A 20,539-nucleotide genomic window follows, 5' to 3' on the forward strand; every position below is an offset into this window, starting at 1 on the left:
TGAATGGAGCATGTGTTTACCATAGATATCAATGATCTCAATGATAACAGTTGATTATTTACAATTATTTGTATAGCGCACACATACTCTACAGCGATTTACAGAGAATTATTTGCCATTCGCATCAATCCCTGCTCCAGTGGAGCTTACAAACTTTGGTGTCTATGTGCCAATCCTTGGAAAGAGATAAAGTGGACGATGATAAAGTAGCAGCCAATCAGCTTGTAACTGCCATGTTACAGGCTGTGTTTTAAAAATGGCAGGAGTTGGTTGTTTGGTACTTTATCTCTCTCCAAGGCTTAGTAAATAGACGCCTATATTCCCTATCACATGGATGCACATACACGAGGGTTAATTTGTCTGCAGCCAATTAACCTCCCAGTATGTTTTAGTTTGGGAGGAAACCGGAACACTCGTAGAAAACCTTGCAAACAGAGGGAGAACATACAAACTCTGCATAGATCTATCATGATCTAGAATTGAACTCATGACCTGTGTTGGGAAGCAGTAATCTAGCCACTACACCAACCATGATGTTCAGCTGTATTTACCATGCTGTGAAACAGCTAAATATGCAGCCTTCCATAAACACTTGCTTCTTACAACCTCTTCTGCAACTTTGTTTATTATAAGTGGGTGACATTAATTCCTCTCTGAATTTATGCAACGCTACATAGGGAATACATATGTTTTACCGGCTGTCATGATCCACGACAGCGGGATCCCTGCCACCAGTATGCCGGCAGCGGGGCGAGAGCTAGAAAGGCCCTTGCGGGCTTGCTGCACTCTCCACGCTGTGGGTACGGTGGCTCGCTACGCTCGACACAGGTCATATTCTCTCTCTATGGGTATCGTGGACACCCATAGAGGGAGAAAAGCTTGTGGCGCCGGGATTACGGTGGCGACATTTCACCGCCTGTCGGGATTTCAGTGTCGGCATTGTGACCGCTGGGATCCCAACAGGCGGTCTCTTGATTACCTCCCCTACATAGTGTATGTGATTGTCCTAACATAACTCCTAATATGATCAACTGGTTCCTCAAACGAGACATAGGCAGCTTGTGGCTTTCCAGCTGTTTTGAAACTACAAGTCCCAGCATCTTGCTGTTTCCTTTCTTGCTTATTAATTAACTGACACGGCCCTCTGAGATTTGTAGTTCAACAACAGCTGGAGCTCCGCAGTTTGCCTGTCAAACGTAAAAGGTCTTTATACTGATGCAGCCACTGGCTTCCGCACATCGAGAAAATATGGCTGCCACGCCACCCCGTTTTCTATAACACGGCCCGTCGCCGCACCCAATAGCCAGGTTTACGTACTTCTCTGAAATAGGCCCTGTGTCATTTAATTACTGATCATTAACCAAAAAAATGAAATGAAAATAAAATGTGCTTCTCTGTAGAGTATATTTCCTATTGAAGCAGTGTGTAATTCTGTTCTCTATCATTCAAGGCAGCCAACATCCCCTTGGTGTCAGAATTCTCTATCGCTGATATCCATTTTGATGACTTCTCTCTGGACGTTGATGAAATGATTACAGCAGCTCTACGAATGTTCATGGAATTGGGCATGGTTCAGAAGTTTAAAATTGATTACGAGGTAAACATCTGTTATGCTTGCGTATCACCCTCCCCTGTTCTGGCACAGGTCTCTCCGTTCCCTGGTAATGAGATATTCTGCCACACACGGCTGTAACTGCAACGCTCTTCCTGCCCCTTCTGTTTTTCAGACCTTGTGCAGGTGGCTCCTGACAGTAAGGAAGAATTATCGTATGGTTCTCTATCACAATTGGCGGCATGCCTTCAATGTGTGCCAGCTGATGTTTGCCATGTTAACTGTAAGTACCGGAGAACTAATTTACTCTCTAGGGGCGGTTGCTGATCTGTTGCAATGAATTACTGTGGCTGACCAGGGAAATTAACCTCGACAATTCTGAACACTATTACGTTAGACTGTTGGATGAACTGACAGCATTACTTATTTATCTCAGGACACATGCAGGAACATATAAATATATAGAGGGGGGAAAAAAAGAGAAACAGGTTGCTCTGTATATCTCAACCTATTAGTGTCTTGTGGCTTTTTGTTACCAAAGGTGGGTGTGACTAGATGCACCTCGCTGAACCAGGCGATCACAGATTTGTTTGATCCCACTGGATTTGGGTGATAAGGGGATCCCCTCTCACCGTCAGTAACCGCCTGTTACTGACTTCACCCACTATGAAATGGGAAGGCAGCTTGCTGCCACTACCAGGCTCCTACGATCGAAACCTGGTACCATTTACTGCTGTGTATGCTTGGACACGCTGCTGCCACACCTCTGGATTGGTGTCGGGTGATTTGTACTGGTCACCAATCATGGCCAGTCCCTGCATGGTAGCTAGCAGGTGGCGGAGCTTTGAGACACTGGGCTCACTCCAAAATAGCTGGACAACAGAACAGCATTTGACACAATTCTGTTGTTTGCTGTATGCAGATGCAGTCATCTTAAAGGCAAGATGTTTATTGCTCAAACACAGCCTGTAAAATGTATCTCTCTCTGAGCTTTGATAATGCCCCCCGCCTCCAGGGCTCTATTTTGTATTTATCATTTGCAGCCAGCAGTACAATTCCTGTTGATGTCCCTGAGATATATACAACTCAGGGCTCGAAGGCCCCCTTTTTTTTTTATCCTACTCCAAAACACAGTACCACATGGGGTAAGGCACACTCTGATTTTTACCCAAATAAGGTAATTGCGCATGCCTGACATGCACACCTTTAACATTGTCCCTAAGGAACAGTGGGGAGTGGTCACTGCTCTGTGCCTGAGACCACCTGGAGTGATAATCAATGCCGAGGTGTTGGCACGTCTAGAGTTGAGGGATAGTTACCTCCAAAACTGACTTCTGGGATTCTGCTAAGAGCATCGCCTCAACATCTCTAGCTGAATCTGAGCTCCAAAGATGGGCAGACAAGATACCCAGGCAGATTTTTCAGGCCACAGGGAGGTGGACAGGAGGACCCAGCAGCCCACAGAGAGTTCCGGATTCCCCTAGCTTCCAGGCAGGGCTGTTTCCAGACAATTTGGCTCCCAGTTCGAGATTTAAAAAGGCACCCCACCCCCTCCCCCCATAGATAACAAAAAAATACAAATTTGTGCGCTCCTGACGGAGTGGTGCTGCCATATTATGTAAAGCTTCTAATTACTTTTAAATTACCTGCTCGTTGTCAAGGGTTTCACGTGCCGGGTGTCATGCTTGTTGCCAGGGGTTTTATGGGCTGGGTGTCTTGCTCGTTGCCATGGGTTTCATGCTCTGGGATCCATGCTCGTTGCCAGGGGTTTCATGCTCTGGGACGGGTGTCATGCTTGTTGCCAGGGGTAACGCTCGTTTGCCAGGGGTAATACTCATTGCCAGGGGTGTGTAATGCTAGTTGCCAGGCGTAATGCTAGTTGCCAGGGGTTTGTAATGCCAGTTGCCATGGGTGTGTAATGCTAGTTCGCAGGGGTAATACTCCTTGTTAGGGGTATGTACAGCCAGCCCCAGCTGGACCAATGTCTGCAATTCATAGGCAACAACTGGAGAGGGAAGAAATTGTTCTAGGATGTCAGAAACATTACTCTTTACTGTGCAAAAGAAGAAAAGATAAACTGTTTTGTCACGATTCAGCCCTCAAGAGACTTTTTTGTTGAAGCTTCTATGCTAACATGTTCATACATCAGTTTTAGAGGGTAATTCAGATCTGATCGCAGCAACAAATTTGTTAGCTAATGGACAAAACCATGGGGGTCATTCCGAGTTGATCGCTCGCTAGCAACTTTTTGCTGTGCTGCGATCAGATAGTCGCCGCCTATGGGGGAGTGTATTTTCGCTTTGCAAGTGTGCGAACGCTTTTGCAGCCGACGGCGCAAAAAAAGATATTTGCAGTTTCTGAGTAGCTCTGGACTTACTCAGCTGCTGCGATCACTTCGGTCTCTTTGGTCCCGGAATTGACGTCAGGCACCTGCCCTGCAAACGCATGGACACGCCTGCGTTTTTCCAAACACTTCCAGAAAACGGTCAGTTGACACCCATAAACGCCCTCTTTCTGTCAATCTTCTTGTGATCGGCTGTGCGAATGGATTCTTCGTTAAATCCATCGCCCAGCACTGATCCTCTTTGTACCCGTATGATGCGCCTGCGCATTGCGGTGCATACGCATGCGCAGTTTTGCCGAGATTTAACCTGATAGCTCGCTAGCAACTTTTGCAGCACTGCAATCAACTCGAAATGACCCACCATGTGCACTGCAGGTGGGGCAGATATAACTTGCAGAGATTAGATTTGGGTGGGGTGTGTTCAAACTGAAATCTAAATTGCACTGTGAAAATAATGCAGCCAGTATTTACCATGCACAGAAACAATATAACCCAAATCTAACTCTCTCTGCATAGGTTATATCTGCCTCCCCTGCAGTGCACTGCACATAGGGGGTAATTCAGACCTGATCTTAGCAGCAAATTTGTTAGCAGTTGGGCAAAACCATGGGGGTAATTCTGAGTTGATCGCAGCCTCAAGTTTGTTAGCAATTGGGCAAAACCATGGGGGTAATTCCAAGTTGATCGCAGCAGGAAATTTTTTAGCAGTTGGGCAAAACCATGTGCACTGCAGGGGGGGACAGATATAACATGTGCAGAGAGAGTTAGATTTGGGTGTGGTGAGTTCAATCTGCAATCTAATTTGCAATGTAAAAATAAAGCAGACAGTATTTACCCTGCACAGAAACAAAATAACCCACCCAAATCTAACTCTCTCTGCACGTTATATCTGCCTCCCCTGCAGTGCACATGGTTTTGCCCAACTGCTACAAAATATCCTGTTGCGATCAACTTGGAATTACCCCCCATGTGCACTGCATTGGGCAGATAACATTTGCAGAGAGAGTTAGATTTGGGTGGGTTATTTTGTTTCTGTGCAGGGTAAATACTGGCTGCTTTATTTTTACACTGCAATTTAGATTTCAGTTTGAATACACCCCCCCTGCAGTGCACATGGTTTTGCCCAACTGCTAAAAAAATTCCTGCTGCGATCAACTTGGAATTACCCCCCATGGGCATAATTCAGATCTGTTCACTCGCTAGCTATTTTTTGCAGCGCTGCGATCAGATAGTCGCCTAAATCCAGGCCCTGCTGAAGAAAAGCCAAAAGCTTGGCTGTACTAAACTTGGAAGCGTCATAATTGTTAGATGCGCACAAAACAAAGTAAGAATTCCAGACCATATGGTAAATCCGAGCAGAAGCCGGTTTCCGGGCCCGCAACATAGTTTTAATGACCGCCTCAGAAAACCCTTTAGCCCTCAAGACGGAAGCTTCAAGAGCCACGCCGTCAAAGACAGCCGGGCCAGGTCCTGGTAGACACAGGGGCCCTGAACGAGGAGGTATGGGCGTTATGGAAGTAGAATTGGACGCTCTGACGAGAGGCCCTGGAGGTCTGAAAACCAGTGCCGTCTGGGCCACGCTGGAGCTATGAGAAGCAGGATTCCTCCTTCCTGCTTGAACTTCCGAATTACCCTGGGCAGGAGTGACACCGGAGGGAACACGTACGGCAGCCGAAACTTCCATGGCACCGCCAGCGCATCCACGAATGCTGCTTGAGGATCCCTTGTCCTTGCTCCGAAGACCGGAACCTTGTGATTGTGTCGAGATGCCATCAGATCCACATCTGGAAGGCCCCACCTTTCCACTAGGAGTTGAAACCCTTCTGGATGGAGGCCCCATTCTCCGGCGTGTACGTCCTGACGACTGAGAAAGTCCGCTTCCCAATTCAGGACTCCCGGAATGAATATCGCCAATATGGCCGGTAGATGGCGTTCTTCCCATTGAAGAATCCGTGAGACTTCCTTCTTTGCCAAGTGGCTTCGAGTGCCGTCCTTGATGATTTATGTAAGCCACCGTGGTGGCGTTGTCCAACTGTATTTGAACAGGACGGTTCTGAATTAAATGCTGGGCCAGGTTCAATGAGTTGAAGACTGCCCGCAATTCCAGAATGTTGATCGGGAGGAGAGACTCCTCCTTGGTCCACCGACCCTGAAGGGAGTGTTGCTCCAACACCGCGCCCCAACCCCTTAGACTGGCATCTGTCGTCACCAGGACCCAGTCGGATATCCAGAAGGGACGGCCCCTGCACAACTGTTGGTCCTGGAGCCACCAGTACAGCGACAGACGGACCTCCGGAGTCAATGAGATCGTGTGAGACCTGATCCGGTGAGGCAGGCCGTCCCACTTGGTCAGAATCAGCCTCTGGAGGTGGCGAGAATGGAATTGAGCATACTCCACCATGTCGAATGCTGACACCATGAGGCCCAGCACCTGCATCGCCGAATGTATCGACACTTGCGGACGAGAGAGGAAGCCACGAATCCTGTCCTGAATCTTCAGGACTTTCTCCTGAGACAAGAACAACCATTGGTTGTGTGTCCAATAGTGCTCCCAGGTGCACCATGCACTGAGCAGGGACCAGGGAGTATTTCTTCCAGTTGATGAGCCACCCGTGTGCTTGCAGAAACCGGATGGTCAGATCTAGGTGACGTGGGAGAATTTCTGGGGAAATTGCCAGGATCAACAAGTCGTCCAGATACGGTAGGATCCTGACTCCTTGACAACGGAGTACCGCCGTCATTACCGCCATAACCTTTGTGAAGACTCGCAGAGCCGTTGTTAAACCAAAAGGTAAAGCCCGAAACTGGTAATGGAGGTTGCCAACCGCAAACCTCAGGTATTGCTGATGCAACACTGCTATAGGGATATGCAGGTAAGCATCCTGTATGTCCAGGGAGACCATATAATCCCCAGGTTCCAAGGCCATCAATGCCTTGAGTTTGAGAATGGGCCGGGAGGACCCATTCGGTTTCGGGACTAGAAACAGCGGAGAATAATACCCCTGGCCCCTCTGAGCAAGAGGCACCTGTACTACCACTCCTGTGTCCAGGAGGATCTGTACCACCGAATGAAGAGTCTTTGCCTTTGTCTGGTCCAAAGGGACGTCTGTCAGGCAAAATCGATGAGGGGGACGGTTTTTGAAGGTTATGGCATAACCTCGAATGACGACTTTCCGTACCCAGGCATCTGAAGTGGTCTTCAACCATTCCTGGGTATACCCTAGAAGCCGGCCCCCCACCCTGGGGTCCCCCAGGGGGAGGCCCGTCCCGTCATGCGGCAGGCTTATCGGTCTTGGAAGCTGACTGACGGGCAGCCCAGGCTCTTTTGGGCTTTGGTTTAGCAGGTTTGGAAGTGCGGGCCTGTTTGTGGTACGCCTGACCTTTTGCTTTACCTGAAGGACGAAAGGAAGTACTTTTAGCCTTCGTCACAGAAGGAGCAGTACTTGGCAGACAGGCAGTAGCCAAATCAGCCACTATCTTATTTTCTCTAACGTCCTAAGTGGATGCTGGGGACTCCGTAAGGACCATGGGGAATAGCGGCTCCGCAGGAGACTGGGCACAAAAGTAAAAGCTTTAGGACTACCTGGTGTGCACTGGCTCCTCCCCCTATGACCCTCCTCCAAGCCTCAGTTAGATTTTTGTGCCCGAACGAGAAGGGTGCACACTAGGTGGCTCTCCTGAGCTGCTTAGTGAAAAGTTTAGTTTTAGGTTTTTTATTTTCAGTGAGACCTGCTGGCAACAGGCTCACTGCACCGAGGGACTAAGGGGAGAAGAAGCGAACTCACCTGCGTGCAGAGTGGATTGGGCTTCTTAGGCTACTGGACATTAGCTCCAGAGGGACGATCACAGGCCCAGCCATGGATGGGTCCCAGAGCCGCGCCGCCGGCCCCCTTACAGAGCCAGAAGACTGAAGAGGTCCGGAAAATCGGCGGCAGAAGACGTCCGGTCTTCAATAAGGTAGCGCACAGCACCGCAGCTGTGCGCCATTGCTCTCAGCACACTTCACACTCCGGTCACTGAGGGTGCAGGGCGCTGGGGGGGCGCCCTGAGACGCAATATAAACACCTTAGATGGCTAAAAATACATCACATATAGCTCCTGGGCTATATGGATGCATTTAACCCCTGCCAGAATTCACAGAAAAACGGGAGATAAGGCCGCCGAGAAGGGGGCGGAGCCTATCTCCTCAGCACACTGGCGCCATTTTCCCTCACAGCTCCGTTGGAGGGAAGCTCCCTGGCTCTCCCCTGCAGTCACTACACTACAGAAAGGGTTAAAAAAGAGAGGGGGGCACTAATTAGGCGCAGTATTAAAAATACAGCAGCTATAAGGGGAAAAACACTTATATAAGGTTATCCCTGTATATATATAGCGCTCTGGTGTGTGCTGGCAAACTCTCCCTCTGTCTCCCCAAAGGGCTAGTGGGGTCCTGTCCTCTATCAGAGCATTCCCTGTGTGTGTGCTGTGTGTCGGTACGTTTGTGTCGACATGTATGAGGAGAAAAATGATGTGGAGACGGAGCAGATTGCCTGTAATAGTGATGTCACCCCCTAGGGGGTCGACACCTGAGTGGATGAACTGTTGGAAGGAATTACGTGACAGTGTCAGCTCTGTATAAAAGACAGTGGTTGACATGAGACAGCCGGCTACTCAGCTTGTGCCTGTCCAGACGTCTCATAGGCCGTCAGGGGCTCTAAAGCGCCCGTTACCTCAGATGGCAGATATAGACGCCGACACGGATACTGACTCCAGTGTCGACGGTGAAGAGACAAATGTGACTTCCAGTAGGGCCACACGTTACATGATTGAGGCAATGAAAAATGTTTTACACATTTCTGATAATACGAGTACCACCAAAAAGGGGTATTATTTTCGGTGAGGAAAAACTACCTGTAGTTTTCCTGAATCTGAGAAATTAAATGAGGTGTGTGATGATGCGTGGGTTTCCCACCGATAACAACTGATAATTTCTAAAATGTTATTGGCATTATATCCTTTCTCTAACGTCCTAGTGGATGCTGGGGACTCCGTCAGGACCATGGGGATTAGCGGCTCCGCAGGAGACAGGGCACAAAAATAAAGCTTTAGGATCAGGTGGTGTGCACTGGCTCCTCCCCCTATGACCCTCCTCCAAGCCTCAGTTAGGTTTTTGTGCCCGTCCGAGCAGGGTGCAATCTAGGTGGCTCTCCTAAAGAGCTGCTTAGAAAAAGTTTTTAGGTTTTTTATTTTCAGTGAGTCCTGCTGGCAACAGGCTCACTGCAACGAGGGACTTAGGGGAGAAGAAGTGAACTCACCTGCGTGCAGGATGGATTGGCTTCTTAGGCTACTGGACACCATTAGCTCCAGAGGGATCGAACACAGGCCCAGCCATGGAGTCCGGTCCCGGAGCCGCGCCGCCGACCCCCTTACAGATGCCGAAAAGCGAAGAGGTCCAGAAACCGGCGGCAGAAGACTTTTCAGTCTTCATGAGGTAGCGCACAGCACTGCAGCTGTGCGCCATTGTTGTCACACACTTCACACCAGCGGTCACGGAGGGTGCAGGGCGCTGCAGGGGGCGCCCTGGGCAGCAATGAGAATACCTTGTTCTGGCTAAAAAATACATCACATATAGCCCTTGGGGCTATATGGATGTATTTAACCCCTGCCAGGTCTCACAAACTCCGGAGAAGAGCCCGCCGAAATAGGGGGCGGGGCCTATCTCCTCAGCACACAGCGCCATTTTCCTGCTCAGCTCCGCTGCGAGGAAGGCTCCCAGGACTCTCCCCTGCACTGCACTACAGAAACAGGGTAAAAAAGAGAGGGGGGGGGGGCACTTTTTTTTTGGCGTTTTTGATATATATTAAGCTGCTATAAGGGAGACAACACTTCTATAGGGTTGTTCCTATATATTTATAGCGCTTGGGTGTGTGCTGGCAAACTCTCCCTCTGTCTCCCCAAAGGGCTAGTGGGGTCCTGTCTTCGATAAGAGCATTCCCTGTGTGTCTGCTGTGTGTCGGTACGTGTGTGTCGACATGTATGAGGACGATGTTGGTGTGGAGGCGGAGCAATTGCCGGTAATGGTGATGTCACCCCCTAGGGAATCGACACCGGAATGGATGGCTTTATTTATGGAATTACGTGATAATGTCAGCACATTACAAAAATCAGTTGACGACATGAGACGGCCGGAAAACCAGTTAGTACCTGTACAGGCGTCTCAGACACCGTCAGGGGCTGTAAAACGCCCTTTACCTCAGTCGGTCGACACAGACCCAGACACGGACACCGAATCTAGTGTCGACGGTGAAGAAACAAACGTATTTTCCAGTAGGGCCACACGTTATATGATCACGGCAATGAAGGAGGCTTTACATATCTCTGATACTGCATGTACCACAAAAAGGGGTATTATGTGGGGTCTGAAAAAACTACCTGTAGTTTTTCCTGAATCAGACGAATTGAATGAAGTGTGTGATGAAGCGTGGGTTAACCCCGATAGAAAACTGCTAATTTCAAAGAAGTTATTGGCATTATATCCTTTCCCGCCAGAGGTTAGGGCGCGCTGGGAAACACCCCCTAGGGTGGATAAGGCGCTCACACGCTTATCAAAACAAGTGGCGTTACCGTCTCCTGAAACGGCCGCCCTCAAGGATCCAGCGGATAGGAGGCTGGAAACTACCCTGAAAAGTATATACACTCATACTGGTGTTATACTGCGACCAGCCATCGCCTCTGCATGGATGTGCAGTGCTGGGGTGGTTTGGTCGGATTCCCTGACTGAAAATATTGATACCCTGGATAGGGACAGTATTTTACTGACTATAGAGCATTTAAAGGATGCATTTCTATATATGCGAGATGCACAGAGGGATATTTGCACTCTGGCATCGAGAGTAAGTGCGATGTCCATATCTGCCAGAAGAAGTTTATGGACGCGACAATGGTCAGGTGATGCGGATTCCAAACGGCATATGGAAGTATTGCCGTATAAGGGGGAGGAATTATTTGGGGTCGGTCTATCGGATTTGGTGGCCACGGCAACAGCCGGGAAATCCACCTTTTTACCTCAGGTCCCCTCCCAACAGAAAAAGACACCGTCTTTTCAGCCGCAGTCCTTTCGTTCCTATAGGAACAAGCTGGCGAAAGGACAGTCATATTTGCCCCGAGGCAAAGGAAAGGGTAAGAGAGTGCACCAAGCAACTTCTTCCCAGGAGCAGAAGCCCCCCCCGGCTTCTGCAAAGCCCTCAGCATGACGTTGGGGCTTTACAAGCGGACTCAGGGGCGGTGGGGGGTCGACTCAAGAATTTCAGCGCACAGTGGGCTCACTCACAGGTGGACCCCTGGATCCTGCAGATAATATCTCAGGGTTACAGGTTGGAATTCGAGAAGTCTCCCCCTCGCCGGTTCCTAAAGTCTGCTCTGCCAACGTCTCCCTCAGACAGGGCGACGGTATTGGAAGCCATTCACAAGCTGTATTCTCAGCAGGTGATAGTCAAGGTACCCCTCCTACAACAGGGAAAGGGGTATTATTCCACACTATTTGTGGTACCGAAGCCGGACGGCTCGGTAAGACCTATTCTAAATCTGAAATCTTTGAACCTGTACATACAAAAATTCAAGTTCAAGATGGAGTCACTCAGAGCAGTGATAGCGAATCTGGAAGAAGGGGACTTTATGGTGTCCCTGGACATCAAGGATGCTTACCTGCATGTCCCAATTTGCCCTTCACATCAAGGGTACCTCAGGTTCGTGGTGCAAAACTGTCATTATCAGTTTCAGACGCTGCCGTTTGGATTGTCCACGGCACCTCGGGTCTTTACCAAGGTAATGGCCGAAATGATGTTTCTTCTACGAAGAAAAGGCGTATTAATTATCCCTTACTTGGACGATCTCCTGATAAGGGCAAGGTCCAGGGAACAGCTGGGGGACGTAGTAGCACTAACCCAAATAGTGCTGCAACAGCACGGGTGGATTCTGAATTTTCCAAAATCTCAATTGACCCCGACGACACGTCTGCTGTTCCTGGGAATGATTCTGGACACGGTTCAGAAAAAGGTGTTTCTTCCGGAGGAGAAAGCCAAGGAGTTATCCGAACTTGTCAGGAACCTCCTAAAACCAGGGAAAGTGTCTGTGCATCAATGCACAAGAGTCCTGGGAAAGATGGTGGCTTCTTACGAAGCGATTCCATTCGGCAGATTCCACGCACGAACTTTTCAGTGGGATCTGCTGGACAAATGGTCCGGATCGCATCTGCAGATGCATCAGCGGATAACCTTGTCGCCACGGACAAGGGTGTCTCTTCTGTGGTGGTTGCAGAGTGCTCATCTGTTAGAGGGCCGCAGATTCGGCATACAGGACTGGGTCCTGGTGACCACGGATGCCAGTCTGAGAGGCTGGGGAGCGGTCACACAGGGAAGAAACTTCCAGGGAGTATGGTCAAACCTGGAGATGTCTCTTCACATAAATATACTGGAGCTAAGAGCGATTTACAATGCTCTAAGCCTGGCAAAACCCCTGCTTCAGGGTCAGCCGGTATTGATCCAGTCGGACAACATCACGGCAGTCGCCCACGTAAACAGACAGGGCGGCACAAGAAGCAGGAGAGCAATGGCAGAAGCTGCAAGGATTCTTCGCTGGGCGGAAGATCATGTGATAGCACTGTCAGCAGTGTTCATTCCGGGAGTGGACAACTGGGAAGCAGACTTCCTCAGCAGACACGATCTACACCCGGGAGAGTGGGGACTTCATCCAGAAGTCTTCCACATGATTGTGAACCGTTGGGAAAAACCAAAGGTGGACATGATGGCGTCTCGCCTCAACAAAAAACTGGACAGGTATTGCGCCAGGTCAAGAGACCCTCAGGAAATAGCTGTGGACGCTCTGGTAACGCCGTGGGTGTTCCAGTCAGTGTATGTGTTTCCTCCTCTGCCTCTCATACCAAAAGTACTGAGAATTATACGGCAAAGGGGAGTAAGAACGATACTCGTGGCTCCGGATTGGCCAAGAAGAACTTGGTACCCGGAACTTCAGGAGATGCTCACGGAAGATCCGTGGCCTCTACCTCTAAGACGGGACCTGCTTCAGCAGGGACCGTGTCTATTCCAAGACTTACCGCGGCTGCGTTTGACGGCATGGCGGTTGAACGCCGAATTCTAAGGGAAAAAGGCATTCCGGAAGAGGTCATTCCTACACTGGTAAAAGCCAGGAAGGAGGTGACTGCACAACATTATCACCGCATTTGGAGAAAATATGTTGCGTGGTGTGAGGCCAGGAAGGCCCCCACGGAGGAATTTCAATTGGGTCGATTCCTACATTTCCTGCAAACAGGATTGTCTATGGGCCTCAAGTTGGGGTCCATTAAGGTTCAAATTTCGGCCCTGTCGATTTTCTTCCAGAAAGAATTGGCTTCAGTTCCTGAAGTCCAGACTTTTGTAAAAGGAGTACTACATATACAGCCCCCGGTTGTGCCCCCAGTGGCTCCGTGGGACCTTAATGTAGTTTTGGATTTTCTCAAATCCCATTGGTTTGAGCCACTCAAATCGGCGGATTTGAAATATCTTACATGGAAAGTAACCATGCTACTGGCCCTGGCTTCAGCCAGGAGAGTGTCAGAATTGGCGGCTTTATCGTATAAAAGCCCATATCTGATTTTCCATTCGGACAGGGCAGAACTGCGGACGCGTCCTCATTTTCTGCCTAAGGTGGTGTCAGCGTTTCACCTGAACCAGCCTATTGTGGTGCCTGCGGCTACTAGCGATTTGGAGGATTCCAAGTTGCTGGACGTTGTCAGGGTATTGAAAATATATATTTCAAGGACGGCTGGAGTCAGAAAATCTGACTCGCTGTTTATACTGTATGCACCCAACAAGCTGGGTGCTCCTGCTTCTAAGCAGACGATTGCTCGTTGGATTTGTAGCACAATTCAACTTGCACATTCTGTGGCAGGCCTGCCACAGCCTAAATCTGTCAAGGCCCATTCCACAAGGAAGGTGGGCTCATCCTGGGCGTCTGCCCGAGGGGTCTCGGCATTACAACTCTGCCGAGCAGCTACGTGGTCGGGGGAGAACACGTTTGTAAAATTCTACAAATTTGATACCCTGGCTAAAGAGGACCTGAAGTTCTCTCATTCGGTGCTGCAGAGTCATCCGCACTCTCCCGCCCGTTTGGGAGCTTTGGTATAATCCCCATGGTCCCGACGGAGTCCCCAGCATCCACTAGGACGTTAGAGAAAATAAGATTTTACTTACCGATAAATCTATTTCTCGTAGTCCGTAGTGGATGCTGGGCGCCCATCCCAAGTGCGGATTGTCTGCAATACTTGTACATAGTTATTGTTACAAAGAAATCGGGTTGTTATTGTTGTGAGCCGTCTGTTCAGAGGCTCCTACGTTGTCATACTGTTAACTGGGTTCAGATCACAAGTTGTACGGTGTGATTGGTGTGGCTGGTATGAGTCTTACCCGGGATTCAAAATCCTTCCTTATTGTGTACGCTCGTCCGGGCACAGTATCCTAACTGAGGCTTGGAGGAGGGTCATAGGGGGAGGAGCCAGTGCACACCACCTGATCCTAAAGCTTTATTTTTGTGCCCTGTCTCCTGCGGAGCCGCTAATCCCCATGGTCCTGACGGAGTCCCCAGCATCCACTACGGACTACGAGAAATAGATTTATCGGTAAGTAAAATCTTATTTTCCCGCCAGAGGTTAGGGTGTGTTGGGAAACATCCCCTAGGGTGGATAAAGCGCTCACACGCTTGTAAGAACAAGGGCTCTACCCTCTCCTGAGATGGCCGCCCTTAAGGATCCTGCTGATAGAAAGCAGGAGGGTATCCTAAAATGTATTTACACACATACTGGTGTTATACTGCGACCAGCAATCGCCTCAGCCTGGATGTGCAGTGCTGGGTTGGTGTGGTCGGATTCCCTGACTGAAAATATTGATACCCTAGATAGGGACAGTATATTATTGCCTATAGAACATTTAAAAGATGCATTTCTATATATGCGTGATGCACAGCGGAATATTTGCCGACTGGCATCAAGTCTTAGTGCGTTGTCCATTTCTGCCAGTAGAGGGTTATGGACACGACAGTGGTCAGGTGATGCGGATTCCAAACGGCATTTGGAAGTATAGCCTTATTAAAGGGAGGAGTTATTTGGGGTCGGTCTTTCAGACCTGGTGGCCACGGCAACAGCTGGGAAATCCACGTTTGTACCCTAGGTCGCCTCTCAACATAAGAAGACGCCGTATTATCAGGCGCAGTCTTTTCGTGGGCAAGCGGGCAAAAGGTTCCTCATTTCTGCCCCGTGACAGAGGGAGAGGAAAAAGGCTGCAGAAATCAGCCAGTTCCCAGGAACAGAAGCCCTCTCCCGCCTCTGCCAAGCCCTCAGTATGACGCTGGGGCTTTACAAGCAGAATCAGGCACGGTGGGGGCCCGTCTCAATGAATTTCAGCGCGCAGTGGGCTCACTCGCAAGTAGACCCCTGGATCCTTCAAGGGATATCTCAGGGGTACAAATTGGAATTCGAGACGTCTCCCCCTCGCCGTTTCCTAAAGTAGGCTTTACCGATGTCTCCCTCTGACAGGGAGGCAGTTTTGGAAGCCATTCACAAGCTGTATTCCCAGCAGGTGATAATCAAGGTACCCCTCCTGCAACAGGGAACGGGGTATTATTCCACACTGTGGTGGTACCGAAGCCGGACGGCTCGGTGAGACCGATTCTAAATCTAAAATCTTGAACACTTACATACGGAGGTTCAAATTCAAGATTCAGTCACTCAGAGCAGTGATTGCGAACCTGGAAGAAGGGGACTACATGATGTCTCGGGACATCAAGGATGCTTACCTTCATGTCCCAATTTACCTTTCTCACCAAGGGTACCTCAGGTTTGTGGTACAGAACTGTCACTATCAGTTCAGACGCTGCCGTATGGATGGTCCACGGCACCCCGGGTCTTTACCAAGGTAATGGCCGAAATGATGATACTCCTTCGAAGGAAGGGAATTTTAGTTATCCCTTACTTGGACGATTCCCTGATAAGGGTAAGATCCAGGGAACAGTTGGAGGTCGGTGTAACACTATCTCAGGTAGTGTTGCGGCAGCACGATTGGATTCTCAATATTCCAAAATCGCAGCTGATTCCGACGACTCGCCTTCTGTTCCTAGGGGATGATCCTGGACACAGTCCAGAAAAAGGTGTTTCTCCCGGAGGAGAAAGTCAAGGAGTTATCCGAGCTAGTCGGGAACCTCCTATAACCGAGCCAAGTCTCAGTACATCAATGAAAGGGTTCTGGGAAAAATGGTGGCATCCTACGAAGCAATCCCATTCGGCAGATTCCACGCAAGAACTTTCCAGTGGGACCTGCTGGACAAATGGTCCGGGTCGCATCTTCAGATGCATCAGCGGATAACCCTGTCACCAAGGACAAGGGTGTCTCTCCTGTGGTGGTTGCAGTGTGCTCATCTTCTAGAGGGCCGCAGATTCGGCATTCAGGACTGGGTCCTGGTGACCACGGATGCCAGCCTGCGAGGCTGGGGGGGCAGTCACACAGGGAAGGAATTTCCAGGGCTTATGGTCAAGCCTGGAGACATCACTTCACATAAATATCCTGAAGCTAAGGGCCATTTACAATGCTCTAAGCTTAGCAAGACCTCTGCTTCAAGGTCAGCCGGGGTTGATCCAGTCGGACAACATCACGGCAGTCACCCACGTAAACAGACAGGGTGGCACAAGAAGCAGGAGGGCAATGGCAGAAGCTGCAAGGATTCTTCGCTGGGCGGAAAATCATGTGATAGCACTGTCAGCAGTATTCATTCCGGGAGTGGACAACTGGGAAGCAGACTTCCTCAGCAGATACGACCTCCACCCGGGAGAGTGGGGACTTCACCCAGAAGTCTTCCACATGATTATAAACCGTTGGGAAAAACTCGACAGGTATTGCGCCAGGTCAAGGGACCCTCAGGCAATAGCTGTAGACGCTCTGGTAACACCATGGGTGTACCAGTCAGTGTATGTGTTCCCTCCTCTGCCATCTCATACCCAAGGTACTGAGAATTATAAGATGGAGAGGAGTAAGCACTGTATTAGTGGCTCCGGATTGGCCAAGAAGGACTTGGTAACCGGAACTTCAAGAGATGCTCACGGAGGATCCGTGGCCTCTACCTCTAAGAAGGGACCTGCTCCAGCAAGGACCCTGTCTGTTCCAAGACTTACCGCGACTGCGTTTGACGGCATGGCGGTTGAGCGCCGGATCCTGAAGGGAAAAGGCATTCCGGATGAAGTCATCCCTATCCTGATCAAAGCCAGGAAGGATGTAACTGAAAAACATTATCACCGCATTTGGCGAAAATATGTTGCGTGGTGCGAGGCCAGTAAGGCCCGACGGAGGAAATTCAAATGGGTCGATTACTACATTTCCTGCAAACAGGAGTGTCTATGGGCCTAAAATTGGGGTCCATTAAGGTTCAAATTTCGGCCCTGTCAATTTTCTTCCAAAAAGAACTAGCTTCAGTCCCTGAAGTTCAGACGTTTGTAAAAGGGGTACTGCATATACAGCCTCCTTTTGTGCCTCCAGTGGCACCTTGGGATCTCAATGTAGTTTTTTGGGTTCCAAAGTCACATTGGTTTGAACCACTTAAATCTGTGGAGTTAAAATATCTCACATGGAAAGTGGTCATGCTGTTGGCCCTGGCCTGTGCCAGGCGCGCGTCAGAATTGGCGGCTTTATCCTGTAAAAGCCCTTATCTGATTTTCCATTCGGACAGGGCGGAATTGAGGACTCGTCCTCAGTTTCTCCCTAAGGTGGTTTCAGCGTTTCACCTGAACCAACCTATGGTGGTGCCTGCGGCTACTAGGGACTTGGAGGACTCCAAGTTGCTAGACGTTGTCAGGGCCCTGAAAATATATGTTTCCAGGACGGCTGGAGTCAGAAAATCTGACTCGCTGTTATCCTGTATGCACCCAACAAGCTGGGTGCTCCTGCTTCTAAGCAGACTATTGCTCGCTGGATTTGTAGTACAATTCAGCTTGCACATTCTGTGGCAGGCCTGCCACAGCCAAAATCTGTAAATGCCCATTCCACAAGGAAGGTGGGCTCATCTTGGGCGGCTGCCCGAGGGGTCTCGGCTTTACAACTTTGCAGAGCAACTACTTGGTCAGGGGCAAACACGTTTGCTAAATTCTACAAATTTGATACCCTGGCTGAGGAGGACCTGGAGTTCTCTCATTCGGTGCTGCAGAGTCATCCGCACTCTCCCGCCCGTTTGGGAGCTTTGGTATAATCCCCATGGTCCTTACGGAGTCCCCAGCATCCACTTAGGACGTTAGAGAAAATAAGAATTTACTTACCGATAATTCTATTTCTCATAGTCCGTAGTGGATGCTGGGCGCCCATCCCAAGTGCGGATTGTCTGCAATACTTGTACATAGTTATTGTTACAAAAATCGGGTTATTATTGTTGTGAGCCATCTTTTCAGAGGCTCCTCTGTTATCATGCTGTTAACTGGGTTCAGATCACAGGTTGTACGGTGTGATTGGTGTGGCTGGTATGAGTCTTACCCGGGATTCAATATCCTTCCTTATTGTGTACGCTCGTCCGGGCACAGTATCCTAACTGAGGCTTGGAGGAGGGTCATAGGGGGAGGAGCCAGTGCACACCAGGTAGTCCTAAAGCTTTTACTTTTGTGCCCAGTCTCCTGCGGAGCCGCTATTCCCCATGGTCCTTACGGAGTCCCCAGCATCCACTACGGACTATGAGAAATAGAATTATCGGTAAGTAAATTCTTATTTTCTCATACGTCCTAGAGGATGCTGGGGACGCTTCAAGAACCATGGGGTATAGATGGGATCCGCAGGAGACATGGGCACTTTAAGACTTTGAATGGGTGTGAACTGGCTCCTCCCTCTATGCCCCTCCTCCAGACTCCAGTTTAGTTTAGATTCTGTGCCCAGTGAGACTGGTCACACACAGGGGAGCTCTACTGAGTTTCTCTGAAAAGAGTTTTATGTTAGGTTTATTATTTTCAGGGAGCACTGCTGGCAACAGTCTCCCTGCATCGTGGGACTTAGGGGAGAGAAGCAGCCCTACTTCTGTGAGTTTCAAGGCTCTGCTTCTTTGGCTACTGAACACCATTAGCTCCAGAGGGTCTGATCGCTAGGTACGCCTAGATGCTCGTTCCCAGAGCCCGCCGTCACCCCCCTTGCAGAGCCAGAAGTCAGAAGACGGGTGAGTAGAAGATCAGAAGACTTCAGTGACGGCTTTGAGGTACCGCACAGCGGCCACGCTGTGTGCCATGCTCCCACACACATGGGCACTGTAGGGTGCAGGGCGCGGGGGGGTGGCGCCCTGGGCAGCATATAAACCCTCAACAGAGACTGGCAAACGAATATATAAGTGCCCAGGCATTAGATTTAACCCCCGCCAGTATAAATATATGTAAGAAATAGCGGGGCTGTAGTGCGCCATTAAGGGGGCGGGGCTTACCCCTCACAGCTCATTTCAGCGCCATTTTCTCCTCACAGAGACGCTGGTCCTTCCAAAACACTGCTGTACAGATCACAGTGAAAAACGAGGGGGGGTGGGGGGGGCACAGTTGTTTGGTGCATTATAAGTTAAAAATAGAAAGCACACTATATAATGAGCGCTGTGGAAATGAGCTGGTAAACTCCTTCTGTGTTTCCCTGACAGAATGTACTGGGGTCTATCCCTTATAGCCAGTGCAATGTCAGTGGGTGTTTGGTACACGTGTGTCGGCATATCTGAAGCTGAATGCTCTGCCACAAACGGCTGAGGGAATGACTCTGTCGGCACCGCCGACTCCTAATGGTACTTGTTACATGTAAATAAGTGTCAACATGTCAGTAGATGTATGTTCTTCCCAAGAGAAAACTATATGGGAGACATAGACGTGTGGTGGTGACCCTGTCGACACCAACAATATCTGACTGGGTAAAAAGTGGCATGATAATGTGATGCATATCAGAAAGGGCTATACCTATATGTATATGTATGTATAGTAAGGTTGCATAGGTCTGTGGCATGAACACAGACGTAGTAATATTTATGGAGGGTGTCATATTCATAGAATAGATTTCCCTCAGACCCCTCGGGATCGCAAAAATGTTATTTTGCCCAGTTACTACTCCCGGAGATCGACACGAATACTGTTTCTTATGTCGGCCATAATGTTTCCTGACTAGATCCACAAAATCGGCATTCAGTACATGTTTCATACACATTAAGAACGTATTAACGTCACTAGGGACCCTGCTGTTCCTGTCAAAAGGGATATTTATATATGAGTTATATATATAGATATTTGTGTGTATAGGTGTATTTAAAGATATATATATATATATATATATATATATATAGATATATATATATATATATATATATAGATATATAGATATATATATAAAATTTATAATGAATGCTGAGGTAAAGTTATTCCTTCTCATGTGCTGAGCGGCCGTGACAAGGTATTTTCAAATCCTCAAGAGGATTCCAAGTGTTTATTCTTTTCCCGCCGTGGATAGAATAAAGCGAGCCACCCCCTGTTCTGCACGGGGCCCTGTCACAAAGGATCGTATGCAGGAAGATATGTGATACTCTAATTATGTGTCCGCGTGTACGTTGATTATACTTGCATTACGTGCGCATAG

At 49.1% G+C, this 20,539-nt stretch overlaps 1 protein-coding gene across 4 annotated transcripts in view; it reads left to right on the top strand.

Moving 5' to 3' along the window:
- PDE11A (phosphodiesterase 11A) overlaps nucleotides 1–20,539 on the top strand; it is a 1,092,065-nt gene that overhangs the window by 768,911 nt on the left and 302,615 nt on the right. For all 4 annotated transcript variants that reach the window (XM_063933388.1, XM_063933389.1, XM_063933390.1 and 1 more), the window contains exons 11-12: nucleotides 1,451–1,597; nucleotides 1,728–1,835. In XM_063933388.1, the coding sequence (XP_063789458.1) occupies nucleotides 1,451–1,597; nucleotides 1,728–1,835 (255 nt within the window). The remainder of the gene's footprint in view (nucleotides 1–1,450; nucleotides 1,598–1,727; nucleotides 1,836–20,539) is intronic.

The sequence above is a fragment of the Pseudophryne corroboree genome, chromosome 7 (genome assembly GCF_028390025.1).
Source record: "Pseudophryne corroboree isolate aPseCor3 chromosome 7, aPseCor3.hap2, whole genome shotgun sequence".
Classification (NCBI taxonomy): domain Eukaryota; kingdom Metazoa; phylum Chordata; class Amphibia; order Anura; family Myobatrachidae; genus Pseudophryne; species Pseudophryne corroboree.